The 20019-nt window shown below is 41.2% G+C and overlaps 3 protein-coding genes across 4 annotated transcripts in view; 1 reads left to right on the top strand and 2 right to left on the bottom strand.

Annotated features, from left to right (window-relative positions):
* Positions 1–7541, bottom strand: part of pnpla7b (patatin-like phospholipase domain containing 7b) — a 50228-nt gene extending 42687 nt beyond the window's left edge. The window contains exons 1-8 of one of the 2 annotated variants that reach the window (XM_063897660.1): positions 7517–7541; positions 6549–6592; positions 5875–5952; positions 5619–5651; positions 5238–5292; positions 4976–5055; positions 4514–4608; positions 3868–4008 (exon numbers count right to left, since the gene is read on the bottom strand). In XM_063897660.1, coding sequence (XP_063753730.1) covers positions 3868–4008; positions 4514–4608; positions 4976–5055; positions 5238–5292; positions 5619–5651; positions 5875–5952; positions 6549–6590 — 524 coding nt within the window. In that variant the 5' untranslated portion in view covers positions 6591–6592; positions 7517–7541. The other variant, XM_063897661.1, reaches the window with a different exon arrangement.
* Positions 7542–8904: 1363 nt separating this feature from the next.
* Positions 8905–9312, top strand: mrpl41 (mitochondrial ribosomal protein L41). The gene has a single exon (XM_063896744.1). The coding sequence runs from the start codon at positions 8905–8907 to the stop codon at positions 9310–9312; it is 408 nt and encodes a 135-aa protein (XP_063752814.1).
* An 810-nt stretch (positions 9313–10122) lies between these two features.
* On the bottom strand, positions 10123–19559 carry dph7 (diphthamide biosynthesis 7). Its single transcript, XM_063897390.1, is given in 11 exon segments — positions 10123–10732; positions 11476–11581; positions 11583–11649; positions 12004–12069; positions 12147–12219; positions 13216–13373; positions 16131–16225; positions 17479–17566; positions 18191–18324; positions 18793–18947; positions 19278–19559. Coding segments are annotated over 10 exon segments (1329 nt in total). The 5' UTR covers positions 18925–18947; positions 19278–19559; the 3' UTR covers positions 10123–10322.
* Between the last annotated feature and the right edge of the window lie 460 nt (positions 19560–20019).

Raw genomic sequence — 20019 nt, forward strand, 5'->3', positions numbered from 1 at the left:
GTCCACCCTCTGTCAGTCCACCCTCTGTCTGTCTGTCTGTCCACCCTCTGTCTGTCTGTCTTGTCTGTCTGCAAGTCCACCCTCTGTCTGTCTGTCTTGTCTGCCTGCAAGTCCACCCTCTGTCTGTCTGTCTTGTCTGTCTGCAAGTCCACCCTCTGTCTGTCTGTCTTGTCTGTCTGCAAGTCCACCCTCTGTCTGTCTGTCTGCAAGTCCACCCTCTGTCTGTCTGTCTTGTCTGTCTGCAAGTCCACCCTCTGTCTGTCTGTCTTGTCTGTCTGCAAGTCCACCCTCTGTCTGTCTGTCTTGTCTGTCTGCAAGTCCACCCTCTGTCTGTCTGTCTTGTCTGTCTGCAAGTCCACCCTCTGTCTGACTGTCTTGTCTGTCTGCAAGTCCACCCTCTGTACATTACAGAGACATACATTGGGTATGGCATGTTAAAACCTTTAACTTCTGTTAAAGTTTATATAAATGTATTTATAAAATAAATGTTCTTGGACAAATGCAAGAATTCAGTGTGAAGCTCTGTCATTTACCATGCAAGTTGAAACAAATTTAGAATTTTAATCCTCTTAACTTTAAATGGGGAGTCGTATAAATACGGCTAAGTTAGTTTAACTCAGAACTGTGAGTTACAATAATAATGAAATATCTGTTTGTTTTACTAGCTAAAGAATGTTATTGTATTGATAATGTTTAAAAAAAATGTTGTTTTAACTCACAGTATCAAGTTTAAACAAGATGTGATTAAAAGTTTTCATGTATCAATGATGTATAACTATATTTTGTTTCAACTAATGGTATCAAGTTAACATTACAAGTGATTAAAAGTTAAGTCAACTTTGACAACTTAAAAAACAACATTGTGACAACTAGAACAGTGTAGTATAATCAACCTTTTGAACTTTATTTTCAGAGTTGAAACAAAGGTAATCTTAAATTGAGTTAACTTGCAGTTTTAAGGCAGCAGGTGAACCTTCATTTGCAAGTTGAACTGACCTGAAATGTCTTACAGTGTAGGACAGATTCAAGGCAGAGGGCAATTACTTTTGAAAACACCGCGCTCCGCAGTGTCCAGCTTGGCCCCAATACAGTGGCGAAGAGGGTCGAGGAAATGTCAGGGGACGTGTAGCCCCATCGATGCCGGTGTGCGCGCTGGATTTTTTGCGCTGTGCCGTAATGACCATGATTTTCCTGACTTTGTGAATTACCACTGTGTCATTCACCAGCAGGCCTTGGTGGGGAAGGTCGTGAACTTTTCTCAAGTTATGAGATGGTGGTCAAACTGATCAACTCGATTAGAGCAAAAGCGCTTCAACACCGCTTATTCAAGGCGTTATTGGATGAGCTCGATGCCGCGTACGGAGACCTACTCCTCCACGCTGATGTCCGGTGGTTGAGTCGCGGCAAAGTGCTGCAGCGATTTGTTGATTTGCTGCCCGAGATAAAGACTTTTCTGGAGACAAGGAACGAGGAGCATGAGGAGCTGTCAGATGATCAGTGGCTGCTGGATCTGGGGTTTCTGACAGACCTGACGGCAAAACTGAACGCACTGAACAACGAGCTCCAGAGAAAAGACCGACACCTGCCCCACATGATAAGCACAGTGAATGCGTTCAAGGCCAAGCTCGGTGTTTGGAACACACAGCTGAAAAACAGGATATTGACACACTCCCAGCCTGGAGAAAATGTCACAGGCCATCGGTGACAAGGACGCTTTTCACCCTGAGCAGTACTGTGTTCACCTACTGTGTTGAATTAGACGTCATGGAAGATATTGCTGCATTCGTCTTAAACCCATTCCTGACCATTGATGTGGAACAGGTAGCAGCCAAATTTCAGCAGGTATTTGCTCTGCCTAGTGGGGTTGACATGGAGATGGTTGATTTGCAAAATGACATTGAGCTGAAAGTAAGATCACGGGACAGTACCTTTTGGGGAATTGTCAGCAGGGAGAAGTTTCCCCTCCTCACCTCATGTGCACTAAGAGTGAGTGCCTACTTTGGCTCCACTTACCTCTGTGAAATGGCGTTTTCACAGATGAGAATAATTAAATCAAAGTACAGGAGCCGCCTCACTGACAAACACCTCACAGACAGTCTCAGACTGGCTGTCTGTAGCTATGAGCAGAACTACAAAGCACTCACAGACAGTATTCAGTCACAGCCATCTCACTAACCTGGGTGAGTAACATGCCAGTTTTGACATCTGATGGCAATGTGAAAAGTGATGATGCATAAGATGGTACATAACTGCACTGAGCTTATTTACACTGACTGAGAATGTTGTTAAAACACAATTACAGTTCTATTTTAATAATAATAATAATAATAATAATACATTTTATTGATTTATATTTTCTAAAATGCAGATGTTATGTAACTTGCATGAAGCTTGAGTGGATAAGCATAACACTGCATGTGATCTGCTCACTGCTAGTGTGTTTTGTGTGTGTGTGCCTTCTATGAACAAAGTAATAACCTCATACAAAAGGAAATAGGCCACACCTTTATTTTTTGTGTTGGACATAAAGCTGTACTTTGCCTAATTGCATTGAGCATGTTGTTAGCATTACAGTTCTATTTTCTAAAATGCTGATATTAATGTGACTTGAAGCTTCAGTGGATAAGCATAACACTTGATATGATCTGCATAATCTGATATGATTGAATAATTTAGAATTGAAGTTGATGTGTTAGAATTGAAGTTGATGTGTAGTTATGGCCAGTTTGATAAGCTAGTTACAGTGTTTTTGTTGCATAAATTTGAACGTTGGACCAAAGCATTTCACGTAATTCAAATACAGTTAGCCTGAATAAAAGGCGTCAAGTTGGAAGTACAATCTGGGCTGTCTTTTTCTTTCAACGCTTAAATAGGTAGATCTTGCCTCTCACCAAGGTGGAGGTCAGGGATCTTGGGCTTAAAAAGGTTGGAGACCACTGCTGTAGTTGAAACAACACAATGAAACACTGGCTTGCTTGTATCAAATCAATATATCCCATACATCATTTGAACAGGAATAATCTCAGCTACAACACTAGCTAAAGCATTTCAGTAAACACAGCCTACATGGCAAGCATTTTTATAATATATAGTAATATACAGTAATAGCAGTGGGCAGCTATTGTGCAGCACCCGGGGAGCAATGGGGAGGGGGGATTGGAAGTGTCCGGTGCCTTGCTCAAGGGCACCACAGCAGGGCCTAGGAGGTGAACTGGGACCTCTCCAAGTAGCAGTTCACTTTCCATATTTTTTCAAGTCTGTTCGGGGACTTGAACCGGCAACCCTATGATTCCCAGTCCAAGCCCCTACTGACTGAGCCACTGCTTTGAACTTACTGCAAAACCAAACAAGAAATTCACCCCTGGTGTCATTCTGTCTGTCACCCCTTGATTCTACTTGCTTTGACTGTTCAAATGAGATGTCAACCATCAAAATTGGATAAGGGGTTCCAGAGATAACACACCGGTCAATTTAGACCGAAAATAGTATGGGAAGGGGGTATAACCAAACGCAAGAGATGGGTTAAGTACATATTGCTGATAATAACTTTTACTTAATTAAGATTTTGAATGCTGATGTCACAGTAGAGAAGAAAACACGTGATCACCGGACCCCCAACAGGTTGAGGAGGATGGGGTAAAGGCCAAACAACACTTTTTGTAAATTCTTGTCGAATAAGGAGAGAATATTACTCAATGTGGTAATCCTTTAATAAGATAGCTATTTAGATGTAGTTGCTGGCAGGGTTGTGTTGTATTAGTTAGATGTATTGATTTTCTCTTCAGTTGGTTAGGGTTGGGGTTCTAAGTTGTATTTATAAAGAAAGATACTTTATAAAAAAGGGACAAAGCATTCCATTTTACTAACCTGACATTTTTCAGCATGTACAGCACCTCGGAGGGCAGATGGGAGTTCTGCACATCAAACTCCGTAAGGTCAGCCTCCAGCAGACAGGGGGGGGGCTCCTTAGGCTGCAGGGTGGGGGGCTCCTTCCCGATACGCAGGATCCTAACAACACACACACATATATAAACGACATTCCTTCAAACTGACAGAACGGAATACTTTGCTTGGCAGATAAGTCTCTGAAGATCATTTCACACACCTTTTCGACTTCTCTAAACACACTCGTATTTGATAATACAAATGCCTATATACAAAGTGCAATTCTGTTTATTTAAGTGTTTTAATGGAAATGCTGAATGGTTGTTCAGGTTAATTGGATTATTAAAAAAAGTATTTAGAATAACTAATAATAAGCATGAGAGGTTGTTTTTTTTATTCATCATCTACATTAGATCCAATATTCAGTGCTGACCGGCACTGATTGTGTTTTCTCTTTGTTCACTGGTATGTGAACATACCATCTTATCTACCATCTTATAATCTGAACTCAATGTGCTTACTTAGACCTTGAGTTTAGATTGTCAAACAACTGTTTCAAAGATGCCAATGACCTTTGAACCCTGGAGCTTATCATTTGTGTTCAGAAAATGCTGAAAAAGCGACTCACTTGCGAGCAATCGACAGGACTTTGGTCCTCTTCCTCACTCTTTGCCGAGAAGCTGAGTTTGAACCGGTCGCAGGGACTGAAGACAGCGTCTGAACCTGCAACGGGAAAAAACAATTTGATGTGTTAGCACTCATTCCTCTCCTTAACAAACAGACCTGGTGATTAAAATTGATTAACACTCAGTTGCTTCCAATGTTCTCTCAGCTCAGACTTATGTTTGAGATGGCCGATTATTTAAATACTTAAAAAATAAGTGATTTAAGAATAACCAAGATCTAAAAAGTATACCATAAAACTGTGGCTTAAAACTGGAAAAAAGTCCATTTAAAAAGGGGTATGAAGTTGAAACGCTACGTTTACTTTATTTAAAAACTAAATTGTTAGGCACATCTGGGATTATGTACATTTTAATGAAGAAATGTTACATGTAATATTGTTAGCTATCTTTAAAAAGTCACTGACCTTTCTCATGATCTTCCGGCCGTAGAACATCACCTTGTCTCTCTTCCTGAAGCGATAGTGTGGAACGCCGGCCTGCTCCTCTGAAACATTATTAAAGTAATGTAATGTAAAGAGGCCATCTACAGAGTGTCTGTCACACCAGTCTGAACCAACAACTGTTCAAGTACTTAAAGTCTTTTTTACACATAAGTTCATACTGAAACATTTTAGAAACAGATGTAGTGTGAAAGGGAACAGGGGCTGCAGTGTGCAGGGCACTGACTTGACAGTTTGTATCTTCTGTAAAGAAGGAACACCACAACTCCAACCACAGAAACAACCAGCAGTGGCTCAGTAAGTAGGGGCTTGGACTGGGAATCGTAGGGTCGCCGGTTCAAGTCCCCGAACAGACTTGAAATATGGAAAGTGGACTGCTACTTGGAGAGGTCCCAGTTCACCTCCTAGGCCCTGCTGTGGTGCCCTTGAGCAAGGCACCGGACACCTCCAATCCCCCCTCCCCATTGCTCCCCGGGCGCTGCACGATAGCTGCCCACTGCTCCTAGTACTAGGATGGGTTAAATGCAGAGGACTAATTTCACTGTGTGTGCTCTGCTGTGTGCATGCATGTGACAAATAAAGAGGGTTTCATCCTCCGATTCTATCTAACCGTCACAGCTCCAATCAGCACAGCTGTCCACTGCAAGAGAGATCAGACTATTAGGATAAAAATGACACATGTATATTATAACAACCCTCTTATTTATATTACCCATCAACATGTTATGTGCTAAAAGACAACACAGAAGTCATTTGTGTGTCGCCATTACATCCTTTTCTCCATTGCACTTCAACTCACACTTTAGTGATATTCTTTCAACTAAAACCCCAAAAACAGTCAGAGAGTGACTGTGGGTGCTTACCATGTTGGCCTCCATCCTTTCCTCCACAAGCTGCTGCATCCTGGCCTTGATCTCATTGCCGATTGGAAGCAGCAGGCTCTGAAACATGACGCACAGGAACAACACAGAGAGAAGAAACCCAGCAGACAGGTCAGGCTGTGTGATGGACTGTCAGTCAGAGCAGAAGACAAGGCAACAACCGTAATAGTTGCATTAGTCGTGTAAAATACATAACGCATAGCAGAATACTTGTTTCAAATGTGTCATGTATTTCATTAGGAAAAAAAAACCCTGAGTTATATGCTGACTGTTATATCATACATATGCTTACAATAACGAGTGCAGTAACTATGCTGCACTGCTGCAAAGCAGGAGCAACACTTGCTTTACTACTCTCTATTAAATTATTACTAATATTAAACTGCACCACTTGGGTTACCAAAAATACAGCCAGAAAGTGAGAACAGTCCTCCAAATTGCACATGTTGTCTTGTCTCAAAGTGTCCAATTCTTTGTGCATGCTATTTTTCACAAATTATCCTAATGCAAAGTTGTGAGCCATTATCAAAAGTGGTGGGGACCCTGTGTCCCTAGTATAAATGACGATCCTGTGCCTGAATGCCGCGCTCGGGATAAGGTTATGGAAATGAATTTTCAGACAATGCAGTGTAATGGATGGTGCTGAGGAGACTTACCGGGTATATGCTGCAGCTCTCCTCTTCCTCATTCTCTTCCATGCCTGTTTCAATGCAGCATTGAGTTACATGAAATAATATAAACTAAAGTCAAACAACATTTCATCCAACGTAAAAAATGTGAATTTCAAACTTCAGAAGATGGTCACACAATGATACTGTCCTGGTAGAACATCTTGATAAAGCATTTGTGTTCAAATATTGAAAGCCCGGGACTCAAACGATTGACGCTAATATCGCAGAAATGACCAAGTCTGTTTCAGAATCTGGGTTAAAGATCACCTACATGGCTCAAGAGAAAAAGGTCACAAGCTGAGTGGCTGTAACCGAACACTCCCCCATCATGCTGTCTCCCCAGTACTCTGCACCGGGATAATGGGATCAAGCCTAACGTGACTTTGTTTACCAGATCCATCCGTGGACCACTTCTGTCACATACTCTCCATGTCTAAGTCTCTATTCGTGTGCCGATTAAAAATTAGCTATAATAATAAATATTTGTTTCTCAGTGCTTTGTTATCTATATGTTGAAATAAAAAGTGGATTAAGGCATTCACGTCGTATCCTATTTTGGTGCACGTGAGAGCATTTGGCTAAAGGGAAATTGCCAGATATATCACAAGTTTGGCGACAACAAGGAGCATCATATTCCTGGCTGACTGGATTCACATGCAGCGTGAGTGCAGAGTGGGTAAAGTACAATTACTCTCACAGTTATAGTTTAACATGAACTTATAGTCCGTATAAGAGTGCACAGAGAGCAAACATTGCATGTAACATAAACTTTGACTTTGTTATAGCTGACTCTCACAGAGGGTGTCCGCTTCTGTCTGCAGTCCGTTACAAACACACAACAGGACAACCTAGTGCGAGTTGAAAGCTGGATTGTCGAGTGATAACTAAACAAATCAACTCAGCTATAGCTTACCCTTTTCTAGAGAACCGAAAACATATTTTTCCCAACGTACCTTTCTTTCTGGTGTCAAAGTTTCTTTGAATCTACAACCCTAAGAATAGTATGAGGACTGTTCGCCCTGAATGTCCTGTCACTCTAAAAATAAAAGCATCATGTTGACGCGCGTGGACCATGGCGTAAAAGCAGAAGTGATGGGCTCTGTGTAGAGAGGATGGAGGGTACAATTCAATACCTAAATGTTTTATTATTACACAGTATATGCATAAATCAGGTAGACTTTACCGATAACTTAGATACACTTTGCAAATACTGTTTTGCCTCCTTAGCCTTTATTTTGAAGGTAAACTGAATGTATTCCAGCTAAACCTGGTTACCTTGACGAACGACAATCACTGACAGTCCAGTTCTAGTATCTCAGATTGTGATTGGTGGATGGTGTGGCTTTTGGACCAATCACTGAGCATTTCCTTGGATAGCGCTAGCACATTGCTTGTGTTGGACAAACAGTGCTCTCAAGGTGAGAGGAGTCGAATTTTGTTATCATTTATTAGCGTATAGAGATACAATTATAACATTTAACCGAACGGAAACACATATTTTCGTGTAATAACATCAGAAAATATAGCTTGCAAGAAGATGCAAGTAACTGCAATAAGCTAGCTTGCATGTTATCAATAGCTAGCTAGCTTATGAATTCACTGCAGAAAAGGCAGCACTGTGTTTTCTCTCAAACCTAGCGATAGATGTGTCTACTGCCTGTTTATTTCATACTTTGAATGTTAACAAACGGAGGTTAGCGTTTCATTAAAAAAGTAATATTCAAGCTGGGTTTTTCTTGTAGTTCTGCTGTCTTCCTTAGACAGTGTTGGAAGAAGTACTCAGATATTGTGTTGGAATACTCTGTTACAAGTAAAAGTCCTGAAATTAAAATCTTACTTAAGTAAAAGTACAAGTATTTGCATCAAAATATACTTAAAGTACCAAATGTAAAAGTAACTATTGAGTATAATGACCATTATAAGAATGATATATATTAAATTAGTGGATTATTTAGTTTTTTGATGCATTCATGTGTTCATCACAGCTGGTAATGTGGGAGCTACTTTTAATTTCTTTATATACAGCTGCGATGTCTTAACTGCTAATCATGTGTCATACCTTGTCAGATTATAATCTGTAGAGTAGCTAGTAAATCATTTTGTGAAATAAATGTAGTGGAGTAGAAAGTAAAATATTGGCATTCAAATTGTAGTGAAGTAGAAGCATAAAGTAGCACAACATAAAAATACTCAAGTAAAGTACAAGCACCCCAAAATCGTATTTAAGTACAATACTTGAGTAAACGTTCTTCAATACATTACACCACTGTCCCTAGAATACATGTCAAACAATATGTTTTTTCCTTTTCTCTGTCCTCAAAGGAGGAAACCCTGTGGAACCATGGGGGTGTTATCCACGTTGTTGAGGGGTCTGGTGAGAGGAGCGGACAGAATGGCTGAGTTCACCAGCAAGCGTGGATCAAGGACTCATAACAAAGGCAGGGGCGCGAGGCCCACTGGGCTGAGGCTGTCCAGCAGGAAGTTTCTGTCCATACGGACCATGATTCCTGAGTTTGTTGTGCCCAGCTTGGAAGGATTCAAACTTAAGCCCTACGTCTCATATCGCTCTCCTCGAGGAGTAGAGCCCCCCCTCACAGCAGAGAGTGTGTTTGCTGAAGTAGTGGCCCCTCAAATCAAGAAAGACTTTGAAGAAGGGACTTTCAGCAAAGAAAAGCTGGAGAGATATGGATTTAATCCCAAGCAGGAGGGGAAGCTCTTCAAGCTGTATCCAAAGAACTATGTTCGGTAAAGATGCATGCGGATTGTTTTGACAAAGAAATGTGCAGTGTGTTCAAAGTGAAAGCGGTTGACAACTTTGACACTTTCAGGAAAATCCTCACACATGGGACTGTCTGTGTTTGGAAAATGATTTCATACAAGTGGTTGACATCGGGCAAAAATAAAACCTGTTAGTGTATGACCCATACTGCAGAGTCACTGTACAGAGGAGTTATTTCCCTATAGTTATTTTCACTTTATTCATAACCCCTTGATTTCAAAGACCTTTTGACTCTGAAGTCACTGAAGTTTATACATTCACAGTAAACCTTCACTTGTCAATGTAACTTTGTCAGAAAGTGTAATGATTGCAATTAAAATGGCTTCTAAAAGTTTTTGATTTAGTCCTGTCATCACAGAGGTGTTCCAGAGTTTGAAGGAGGACGTGCTGTGTGTGGTTGGTAATGCTTCACTGTCTGCATTTTTACAGAACTGATCCAAATAATTTCCCGCCAAACGCTGAATTCTCTGTATGGGCACTCTACGCAATGTAGGCCTAGTTCTGTTGTTGTTATCCAGTACTTATTATAAATAGCAGTAGTCAAAAAAATAGCATGTTCAAAAGGTTTAATTAATTTTTTTTTTTCACCCCTTATTTAAGGCATATGGGGATGATTTCTGGGAAGCAGCCGATGCCTGGCATTACTTTTCATGCTGCTCTTCAGGGTGCTTTTGCTAACTAATTTCTCTTGACACAATCACTAAGTGTTAAAATAAACTTTAAAGAAAGGTATGTGGGAGATAGTCACATTTGTGCAGAATAGGGATTATAAGCTATGCGTTTAAATCAAAGTTTTATTATAACAATCAAGTGTCTTAACAAATACAGGGTTTACTTAACCTTTGTTACATTTAAAGTGTGGAGACAGCGAATCATGCCTGTGATGTTGTGGTGCTATACATCCTGCTTCACTGGGGTACACGTTATAATACAACAGAAGATCTTTCTTTAGTGTCCATGCAGCCAGAGCTCCAGCCGGGTCAGCATTGCTCTGATTCCTGCTGAGCCTCCTCTGGAGTCCAGTCCCAGTGCCAGACATGGAGCATGTGGTCGTAGAAAGAGCAGCTGGCTAGCAGACAGGACAGTGAAGGGTTGTCCTCTTTAGAGCTGAAGGCAGGGGCTGCAGCCGGGGGGACAGCGGGCGCTGCAATGCCCTCTGGGATGTATCGTCCTGCATCGTCCTCCAAGGAAGTGTCAAAGCTGGCAGTGGGAGATTCATACTGAATCCTCAAGTGCCCTCCGCTCTCTGTAAGGCTTTCCTTTGGTTCTGCAGCGACAGGGAAGCAGGGGGCTGCTTCCTCCAGGGACAGGTGGGACCAGTCGGCTCCGTACGCCAGCGAGTTGTGAAGTATGTAGGAGGCTACCACAGGACATGCTCCTCCACTGGCCTCTGGAGAATGACATGAAAACACTGATGTTGAGACAATCCTACAACAAATCAGGGCTTTACATTTAAAGCTTCTATTCAGGATCTGTTCTCCCTTAAGTTAAATGAGATGTTGATTTAGAAATCAAATGTTTTCATCAAAGCTTCAAACATTTAGCTATAGCCCTGCATAAACCGCTCACTATTAGGTGTCCTTGTTCTGACAGGCTCTATTTCAAACAATGCACAACTCTGGATGTCTCCGGTCTATTGACAGTTCCCCGGTGTATATTAGCGAATGGATCTCAGATCATTCTGTAATTAGGATCCGGGGGGGTATACTAAAGAAGCAAGTTCAACAGAGCCAGGGTTGCTTTGACTTAGATGGCTCAACGAAACTAAAACTTCTGTGACATATTGGGTTCATTTAAACCATTCCAGAGGACTACCTCATGAAGCTGATTGAGAGAGGCCAAGAGTGTGCAAAGCTATCAAAGCAAAAGGGGGCTACTTTGAAAAACTAAAATATAAATCATATATTATGGTTTGTTTAACACTTTTTTGTTTACTCCATAATTCCATACGTGTTCTTTCATAGTTTTGATGTCTTCAGTATTAATCTACAGTGTAGAAACATATTAAAATAAATCAAATAAACCTTAGAATAAGAAGGTGTGTCCAAACTATTGACTGGTACTGGTTAACTAACGTTATGACTAAAATCCTCTAACACCATCCAGAGCAGGTATTTACTCTTTCTCACTCACCTAGGGCCTGCTGGCAGTGAAGGATGTGGAAGTCTTTGTGCATGCAGGCGGCCAGCAGTAGCTGCTCGTGAGTCGGATGCCACTTCAGCCTCCACACCCCCCCCCCCCACCGGAGTCTCACTGAGAGGCTGCCGCATGTTCCTGCCATCCCACAGCAGAACCTGCTCATCGTAGCTGCACAACGACAAAACCAGGACACAGACTTCACACACATTCTTAAACATCTCGTTCAATGCAAAGTTCTCTCAAATTCAACCTAGTTTGAGACACTGATCAAATATATTGTGTAAGCGAAAGGATATAAATTCAAGCACTGTAAACAACTCTATCTCTTTAATCTTTGAAGGCCTAGATTTACCCTCAAATTGACACATTCTATGGATTTCACTGACCAGGGGGAACCATGCTCACACTGTGTGACAGAAAAAGTTGGACCAAAGACAGGAAGCAGTGGTAGTACACAGACAGTCTAAAAGGTCATTCTCAGAAGACAACACGCTACCACAGGGAGTTTATGGGAATGGTTACCTGCCTGTAGCCAGGATATGCTCTCTGTGCGGGTTGCTGTGAATACTGCACACACCCATCGAGTGCCTTCAAGAAAACAAAGTGGAGAGTGTTATGTAGCTGGCCTCAACAGAGAGACGGATGATTGCTGACAGTAACATCACCTTTTACTGGTGAAAGTGGGGCAGGCTGGACCGGCCCTGAGGTCCCAGCCTCTCAGTTTGCAATCATCACCGCCTGTTACACACACAGGGAGACAGGGTGAGGACGCATACAGAGGCAAACAGACATTATCATTAGAAAAATAAAGCAGTTAAAATAAGTTTCCTGTCATGCCCCACAAAGGATGATTACACATCCAATAACAAAAGATACAATCATAAATCATACAGTAAAAAGGAAGAAATACATTCTGTATTTGTTGTCACTTTCAGCCTGCAGGTTATGTCAGCTGATGAGTAATAGCAAGTTGCAATAGAGAAATGCTTTTCATGAATTAAACAATTTACAAACAGTGTTTGAAACTGTTTGTTTCACGCTGAGCACATCAATTATTTTTAACTGCAAACTGCCCTGCTTGGTTAATAAAGGGATACATGACAATTCAAATATTGTTCTATATGTCCTGTGTTAATGTAAAAACATAAAAAGTCAGTAATAGTTTGGATCCAATTGAATAATGTTTTGAATTGAAGATAGAGAAAAGTAAATCAAGTTTCCAGCAATATCTATTCAAAGATCAGATGTATTTTGAAAATAATATCCCCAACCTGCTTTGGCACTACATCAGGGACCTCTGAGGGGATTAGGCATACAGGGGGTCAAAAAGTAGAGCATGAAGTAAACTCCTAAGGACCAGAACCGGTGCTAGAAGTGGCATGATTCAGAACTTTTGATCTTCATTAAAAAATGAAATGCATAAAATGTATTTGGCACTATTACTGAATGCTAATTCTTAAAGTTTTGACTTTAAATGAAGATTAAATAACAACCCTGCTCCCTTTTTTTCTCCTTATTCCTGAGCATAGCAGTCCGCACCGTTCACTGAAACAACTCCGTCGATGGAGGTGTAATATTGAACATGTAACATTATCAATTAATTACTTAGGTTACATACGATGTTACCTTTGCTAAACTATGCATAAACGTGCCGACAGCCATGAAGAATAAATCATTTCTGCTTGGGGACAGCCCTGCAAGTGCTGTATGGGTTAAAAATGAGTTGAGTGTTACCAGAGTACACCAGCTGTGTGTCCCAGTAGGAGAAGGCAGAGATCCAGGCCTCGAAGTCATGTGCCTTCCACTGGGACAGGGAGACCAGAGCGCCTTCAGCCAGAGAAAGCACGCTGACGCAGCCTGCTGAGTCACTGCACACCACCCGCACATCACTGCTGCTCACACACACAATTACTGATTTATTAAGGACAGAGTGTGTGTGTGTGTGTGTGTGTGTGTAGGTACATCATGTCAATGCCAATGTAATGTCTTTCATCAGAGAGAGTTATGACTTACCCTGCATTCCCTATACTCATACTATCACACAATGTCAAATACAGGGGCATCAGGATTTCTGCCCCGTGTAGCGAGTGTTTCATGATCCATAAATGAAATCCACCACTCAGAGGGCATTTTCGACTTTTGCTGGGAGAAATGTTTCAAAATGTGTGGACTCTGAAGTGCTTCTGCTGATCCAGTGTCCGTGTGCCAGCAGTCTCTACCGTCAGAACAATAGTTCACGGCACAGAGAAGAGGTCTGTCCGGACCAAAACACTGCCCTCTAAAATCACGCTATTTAAAATGTACCTGTTTGGGCCCAATAAGCTGCAGTGTTGGTTATTGTCCTCCTCTCTCATCGGCTCCGTGTTGACCATAAACTGTAGCTATATATATCAAATAATATATGATAATAATATGTAAAAATAACTATAATGATTTTGCTGAAACAGCAATAAGCAAAACATGTTATAGGTAGCAAATGTATATTCTTCAGAAAGATGATATCAAACAAGTAGCCCTGCATATTCCTGGTTATCCTTCAGTGGCTCTCAGTGTCTCAGGGTTAGTGACCCCCGCTCTAGAGCATCAGGTCACATTTTGCAGTATGCAATCAAACATGTTTCTGGCTATTCTGACCAAACATCTTAAGAACAGGGAAGGTATGATCAAGAGGGACAACGCTTGAGGAGCCTTGTTAGGACAAAGTATTATGTCCCAACTGCATGAAACAGTTACACGTTGTAAGGGCAGCTCCAGAGCACACTATGTGGTTTTGCACGCAGCCTTAATTATGTTTAGAATATCAATGACTTTAAGTCTCAGTTATAACTAGAAAACCATGCTGTTTACATACAGTGGGGAGAACAAGTATTTGATACACTGCAATTTTACAGGTTTTCCCACTTACAAATCATGCAGAGGTCTGTATTTTTTATCATAGGTACACTTCAACTGTGAGAGACTGAATCTAAAACAAAAATCCAGAAAATCACATTATATGATTTTTAAATAGTTAATTTGCATTTTATTGAATGACATAAGTATTTGATCATCTACCAACCAGTAAGAATTCCGGCTCTCACAGACCTGTTAGTGTTTCTTTAAGAAGCCCTCCTGTTCTCCACTCATTACTGCACCTGTTTGAACTTGTTACCTGTATAAAAGAGTTCTGTCCACACACTCAATCAAACAGACTCCAACCTCTCCACAATGGCCAAGACCAGAGAGCTGTGTAAGGACATCAGGGATAAAATTGTAGACCTGCACAAGGCTGGGATGGGCTACAGGACAATAGGCAAGCAGCTTGGTGAGAAGGCAACAACTGTTGGCGCAATTATTAGAAAATGGAAGAAGTTCAAGATGACGGTCAATCTCCCTCGGTCTGGGCTCCATGCAAGATCTCACCTGGTGGGGCATCAATGATCATGAGGAAGGTGAGGGATCAGCCCAGAACTACACGGCAGGACCTGGTCAATGACCTGAAGAGAGCTGCGACCACAGTCTCAAAGAAAACCATTAGTAACACACTACGCCGTCATGGATTCAAGTCCTGCAGCGCACGCAAGGTCCCCCTGCTCGAGCCAGCGCATGTCCTGGCCCGTAGGAAGTTTGCCAATGACTATCTGGATGATCCAGAGGAGGAATGGGAGAAGGTCATGTGGTCTGATGAGAGAAAAATAAAGCTTTTTGGTCTAAACTCCACTCGCCGTGTTTGGAGGAAGAAGAAGGATAAGTACAACCCCAAGAACACCATCCCAACCGTGAAGCATGGAGGTGGAAACATCATTCTTTGGGGATGCTTTTCTGCAAAGGGGACAGGACGACTGCACCGTATTGAGGGGAGGATGGATGGGGCTAAGGGGCTAAGGAGTGGCTCCGTAAGAAGCATCTCAAGGTCCTGGAGTGGCCTAGCCAGTCTCCAGACCTGAACCCAATAGAAAATCTTTGGAGGGAGCTGAAAGTCCATATTGCCCAGTGACAGCCCCGAAACCTGAAGGATCTGGAGAAGATCTGTATGGAGGAGTGGGCCAAAATCCCTGCTGCAGTGTGTGCAAACCTGGTAAAGAACTACAGGAAACGTCTGATCTCTGTAATTTCAAACAAAGGTTTCTGTACCAGATATTAAGTTCTGTTTTTCTGATGTATCAAATACTTATGTCATGCAGTAAAATGCAAATTAATTACTTAAAAATCATACAATGTGATTTTCTGGATTTCTGTTTTAGATTCCGTCTCTCACAGTTGAAGAGTACCTATGATAAAATTACAGACTTATACATGTTTTGTAAGTGGGAAAACCTGCAAAATCAGCAGTGTATCAAATACTTGTTCTCCCCACTGTATACTGTATACATCCATGTCTGTGGAATTCTCATCATTTGATTGCGTTAAATAATCTTAATACGACTGAAAAAAAAAAGTTTTGTGAGGTCACGATGACCTTGACTTTTGACAGCCAATTTGTAATCAGTACATTCTAAAGTCCTAGATACCATTTGTGCTAAAAGTTAAGGAATTCCATAAAGGAATACCACTTTCATTAAAATGGAACAGACAGGCAGGTTTGAAAGAAGCTGGAACACAGGCCAGCGGGTGACAGAAAGTGTGATGTGAACTTTGAGAGATAAAACCAGATGCAGGTAGTTTGTTACCTGTCCATTCTTCCAGTAGACCAGTCTAAAGACAGCGCCAGTCGCTCGGCTCCCACCTCCAAACTGCACAGAGGGTGAAGACTGCGGCCGCCCTCCTACTGGAGACACATATCAGTGAGGGCAGAGGACCACAACAACACAACATATCGTCCATCTACTGTCAAGTGATCTAAGGACCAATAGAAACAACTCTACTTTAAAATCTGACCGTTCACAGTTAGACCTTGCTAAACAACAGAAGCACATATGGTTGTGATGTTCTCAGACTTTTGAAAGATCCATGTCTTCTATGCGGAACATCATCTATTATGTTTCCCTGATCCATCTATTTTGTTCTTTGGCAAGCCAGACTATTTGTATCTACAGCACAGAAAACAATCAAGTTAGAATATTATTCTTTGTACAGACTCAAGTCTTCTGATTTTGCACATTGTATAAATAAAACAAGACACTTGAAGAGACATTATAAGTAAGTTTATTCAGATTTATGTTCTGCAGTTATGAGAAAATGGCTCGACTGGACTTGAAAGAAATGGTTTCAAATCTCAGAGGCTGATGTATTCAACGATCATGTCCTAAAAAACCTTACATGCTGATTCTGTACAGAAACATCAGCTGCAGGCCTCACAGTGAATTTCACTCCATGAATTTGCCTCCTTCTTCACTGACAAAATTAAGAAAATCAGTCATTAGTCTCACTAAAACATCCATTAGAAAGCTGCAGCTGATTCAGAACGCTGCTGCTCGAGTCCTCACTAACACTCAGAGAGTGGATCACATCACTCCAGTTCTGAAGTCTTTACTCTGGCTTCCTGTCTGTCAGAGATTTCAAAGTTCTGCTGCTGGTTCATAAAGCATTGACTGGTTTGGGCCCAAAATATATTTGTGATCTCCTGTTACATTATAAACCATCCAGAACTCTCAGGTCTTCTGGGACGGGTCAGCTTTCTGTCCCAAGAGTCAGAACTAAACAAGGAGAAGCAGCGTTCAGTTATTATGCTCCAAATATCTGGAACAAACTCCCAGAACCCTGCAGGGCCGCTGCTACTTTTACTACTTTTAAATCTAGGCTGAAAACGTTTTTTTTTGCCGCGGCTTTTAAATGAGCTCTTCATTTCTCACACAGCACTGAAACTTTTATTCATGTAAATTAAAGCTGTTATTTTATTGAATTATCTTTGCTTTTTAATGACTGTGTTCCTGCTGCACTATTTCTTAATGCTCTTAATGTCTTTCATTTTTGTAAAGCTTTTTGGATTGCCTAGTGTTGAAAGGTGCTGTATAAGTAAACCTGTGTTGCAGTATAATCACTCACTGGCTGCCATTCTTCTGATTCCACATTTCTCACCTGACTGTGTGACAGTGTGTACAGCTGCATCTCTCCGGTGGCAGCTGCCATTCCCAGCATCGCCTCGCCTGACACCGGAACATGGCACCTGAGAACAATAGCTAAATCAGGGGTGTCCAAACTACGGCCCGGGGCCAAATGTGGCCCATTGTCCATTTCAATTGGCCCTCAGCAAATTCAAAAAGTCTAATGGAATATGGCCCACACCTGAAACGTGTGATGTCTCATATTGTACTTAAATACATATATAAAGATCCTGTATATTACACAGTATTCATGTGTTGATAAGGCCACTTTCAAATAAATTAAGTCAAATAAAGTTGAAATTTTTTCCACAAATCTTAGTTGAGAAAAAAAAAGTACTTTCACAACAAGCTTGAAAAATAGCCCTATATTTCCCCCTTATTATCAGCAATCTGAAGCTTCTGTTTAAGGAAAGCACACTGTATTAAAATAAAGCAAACCCTACAGAGAGCTGTGATGTATGCAGTTTTTTAAAAGCATATTCAAGTATCAAGAACAATGTACCAACATTTGATTGATTTTGCTAACTGATAACTTAACTTATGAGGCAATACACTTCATCTTTACTGAGGGGCCCTGCCCTTCATAAATGTTTCTGTATGTGGCCCTCAGTGAGAAATGTTTGGACTCCCCTGTGCTAAATTATTAACAGGAATGAAGCAGACAAGGACGTCAATAGCCACTTCACCATTTCAAATCTAAAATAGCCGCCGTGTCCAGGCGCTGTAGCTCAGTGAGAGGGGGGCTCATTGATCCTTCTCGCCGGAATTCAAAAAGGTACAAACGGCCGGTCCGGCTCGGTGTAGCATCTTCCTCCCCAGCCTGCAGGAAGGATGTGGAAGTGACATAATCAGTCAGACAGTAACAAGAGCTGTAGCTCCAATATGCGCTGCTGAAATAAATGAGGTCCCAAATAATCATATAATAAGTACAGTGCAATACATTTAATGACATTAATATTTCTTTTTTTTTTTCGTCGGAATTAGAAAGGAAACAATCAGTTCAGAAACTACCAGATATGTGCATGAAGTTTGATGTTGGGCTATGTCATGCCTTTTCTAACAGACGAATAAAGTGAATTCACGTCAGATTAGTTTCATAAATTCTAACGTTTGTCTTTCCTTAACCTGACACCACCACTCCAGATATATAAAAAACTGTTTCCCGATTTGGGATTAATACAGTCTTATTTTAACTAATCGATAAATCAGGCTAGAAACTCTGCCCACAGGAAATGGGATGTCCTAGGACATTTCTCTCTGTATCCTCAGTGTGTAACGTTACTCTCACCCCTTTCTGTAGCTGATATGTCCCGCAGGCCAGGATGTGGTGGCTGGAGGAAAGAGGACACCACTCCACCGTGTCGGCGCTCAGCTCCGTGTCAAACACCTGCAGGTTTTGGGTCCTCGACTTCGAAGCCATATCCCCTGCTTAGCATAACGTTACTGTGCCGGTGCAAAAACAAAAGTTATCCAGTTACTTGTGGACTGTAAATCGAGTACACTCATATCTCAAATATGTATTACATAAAACCTTACGCAATAGTATCAAGCTTACATCGAGTAAGGTAAATCTGAGCTAACTAATACATATGTGGTACTTAGCTAGCAGGCTATAACCTTATTTAACTTGCTGCGGTATCACACTACGCTTACTGCCATGAGTTAAGACCATCGCAGTCAGCGGATAATCAACTGGTAAATACAAATACCAAAGTTAAGTTAACATTTGTCTAATACTCAATATCTACATGACAAATCATCAACAAAACTCACATGTGAGCCAGCTCAAAATCGACATCTTTTTACGTCATTACGTCATCGTTCAGACGCAACAACATTGCCAAAATTCAAGGCTCAATTCCAAACCTTCCCCTACACACTACGCCGACACAGTTTCAAGGTTTTATTGGTCATATGCACAGCAGATACAGCGTATATGTTGGCAATGAAAATCTTATGTCCCATGCTCCTCCAACAACTCAACATGCATGGTGCAAATAAGATAAATAAAATACTGCAAAAAGAGTTGAGGAGCTCGAGACACGGCAGCCATCCTCGGCGCCATCTTGCTCACAGAAGGCACACACACACAAAACACACTAGCAGTGAGCAGATCACATGCAGTGTTATGCTTATCCACTCAAGCTTCATGCAACTTACCTAACATCAGCATTTTAGAAAATATATATCAATAAAATGTATTATTATTATTATTATTATTATTATTATTATTATTATTATTATTAAAATAGAACTGTAATTGTGTTTTAACAACATTCTCAGTCAGTGTAAATAAGCTCAGTGCAGTTATGTACCATCTTATGCATCATCACTTTTCACATTGCCATCAGATGTCAAAACTGGCATGTTACTCACCCAGGTTAGTGAGATGGCTGTGACTGAATACTGTCTGTAAGTGCTTTGTAGTTCTGCTCATAGCTACAGACAGCCAGTCTGAGACTGTCTGTGAAGTGTCTGTCAGTGAGGCGGCTCCTGTACTTTGATTTAATTATTC

The sequence above is a fragment of the Eleginops maclovinus genome, chromosome 12 (assembly GCF_036324505.1).
Source record: "Eleginops maclovinus isolate JMC-PN-2008 ecotype Puerto Natales chromosome 12, JC_Emac_rtc_rv5, whole genome shotgun sequence".
Taxonomy (NCBI): domain Eukaryota; kingdom Metazoa; phylum Chordata; class Actinopteri; order Perciformes; family Eleginopidae; genus Eleginops; species Eleginops maclovinus.

Coding starts and splice junctions, on each gene's coding strand:
- mrpl41 (XM_063896744.1), top strand. CDS start 8,905: ATGGGGGTGTTATCCACGTTGTTGAGGGGTCTGGTGAGAGGAGCGGAC.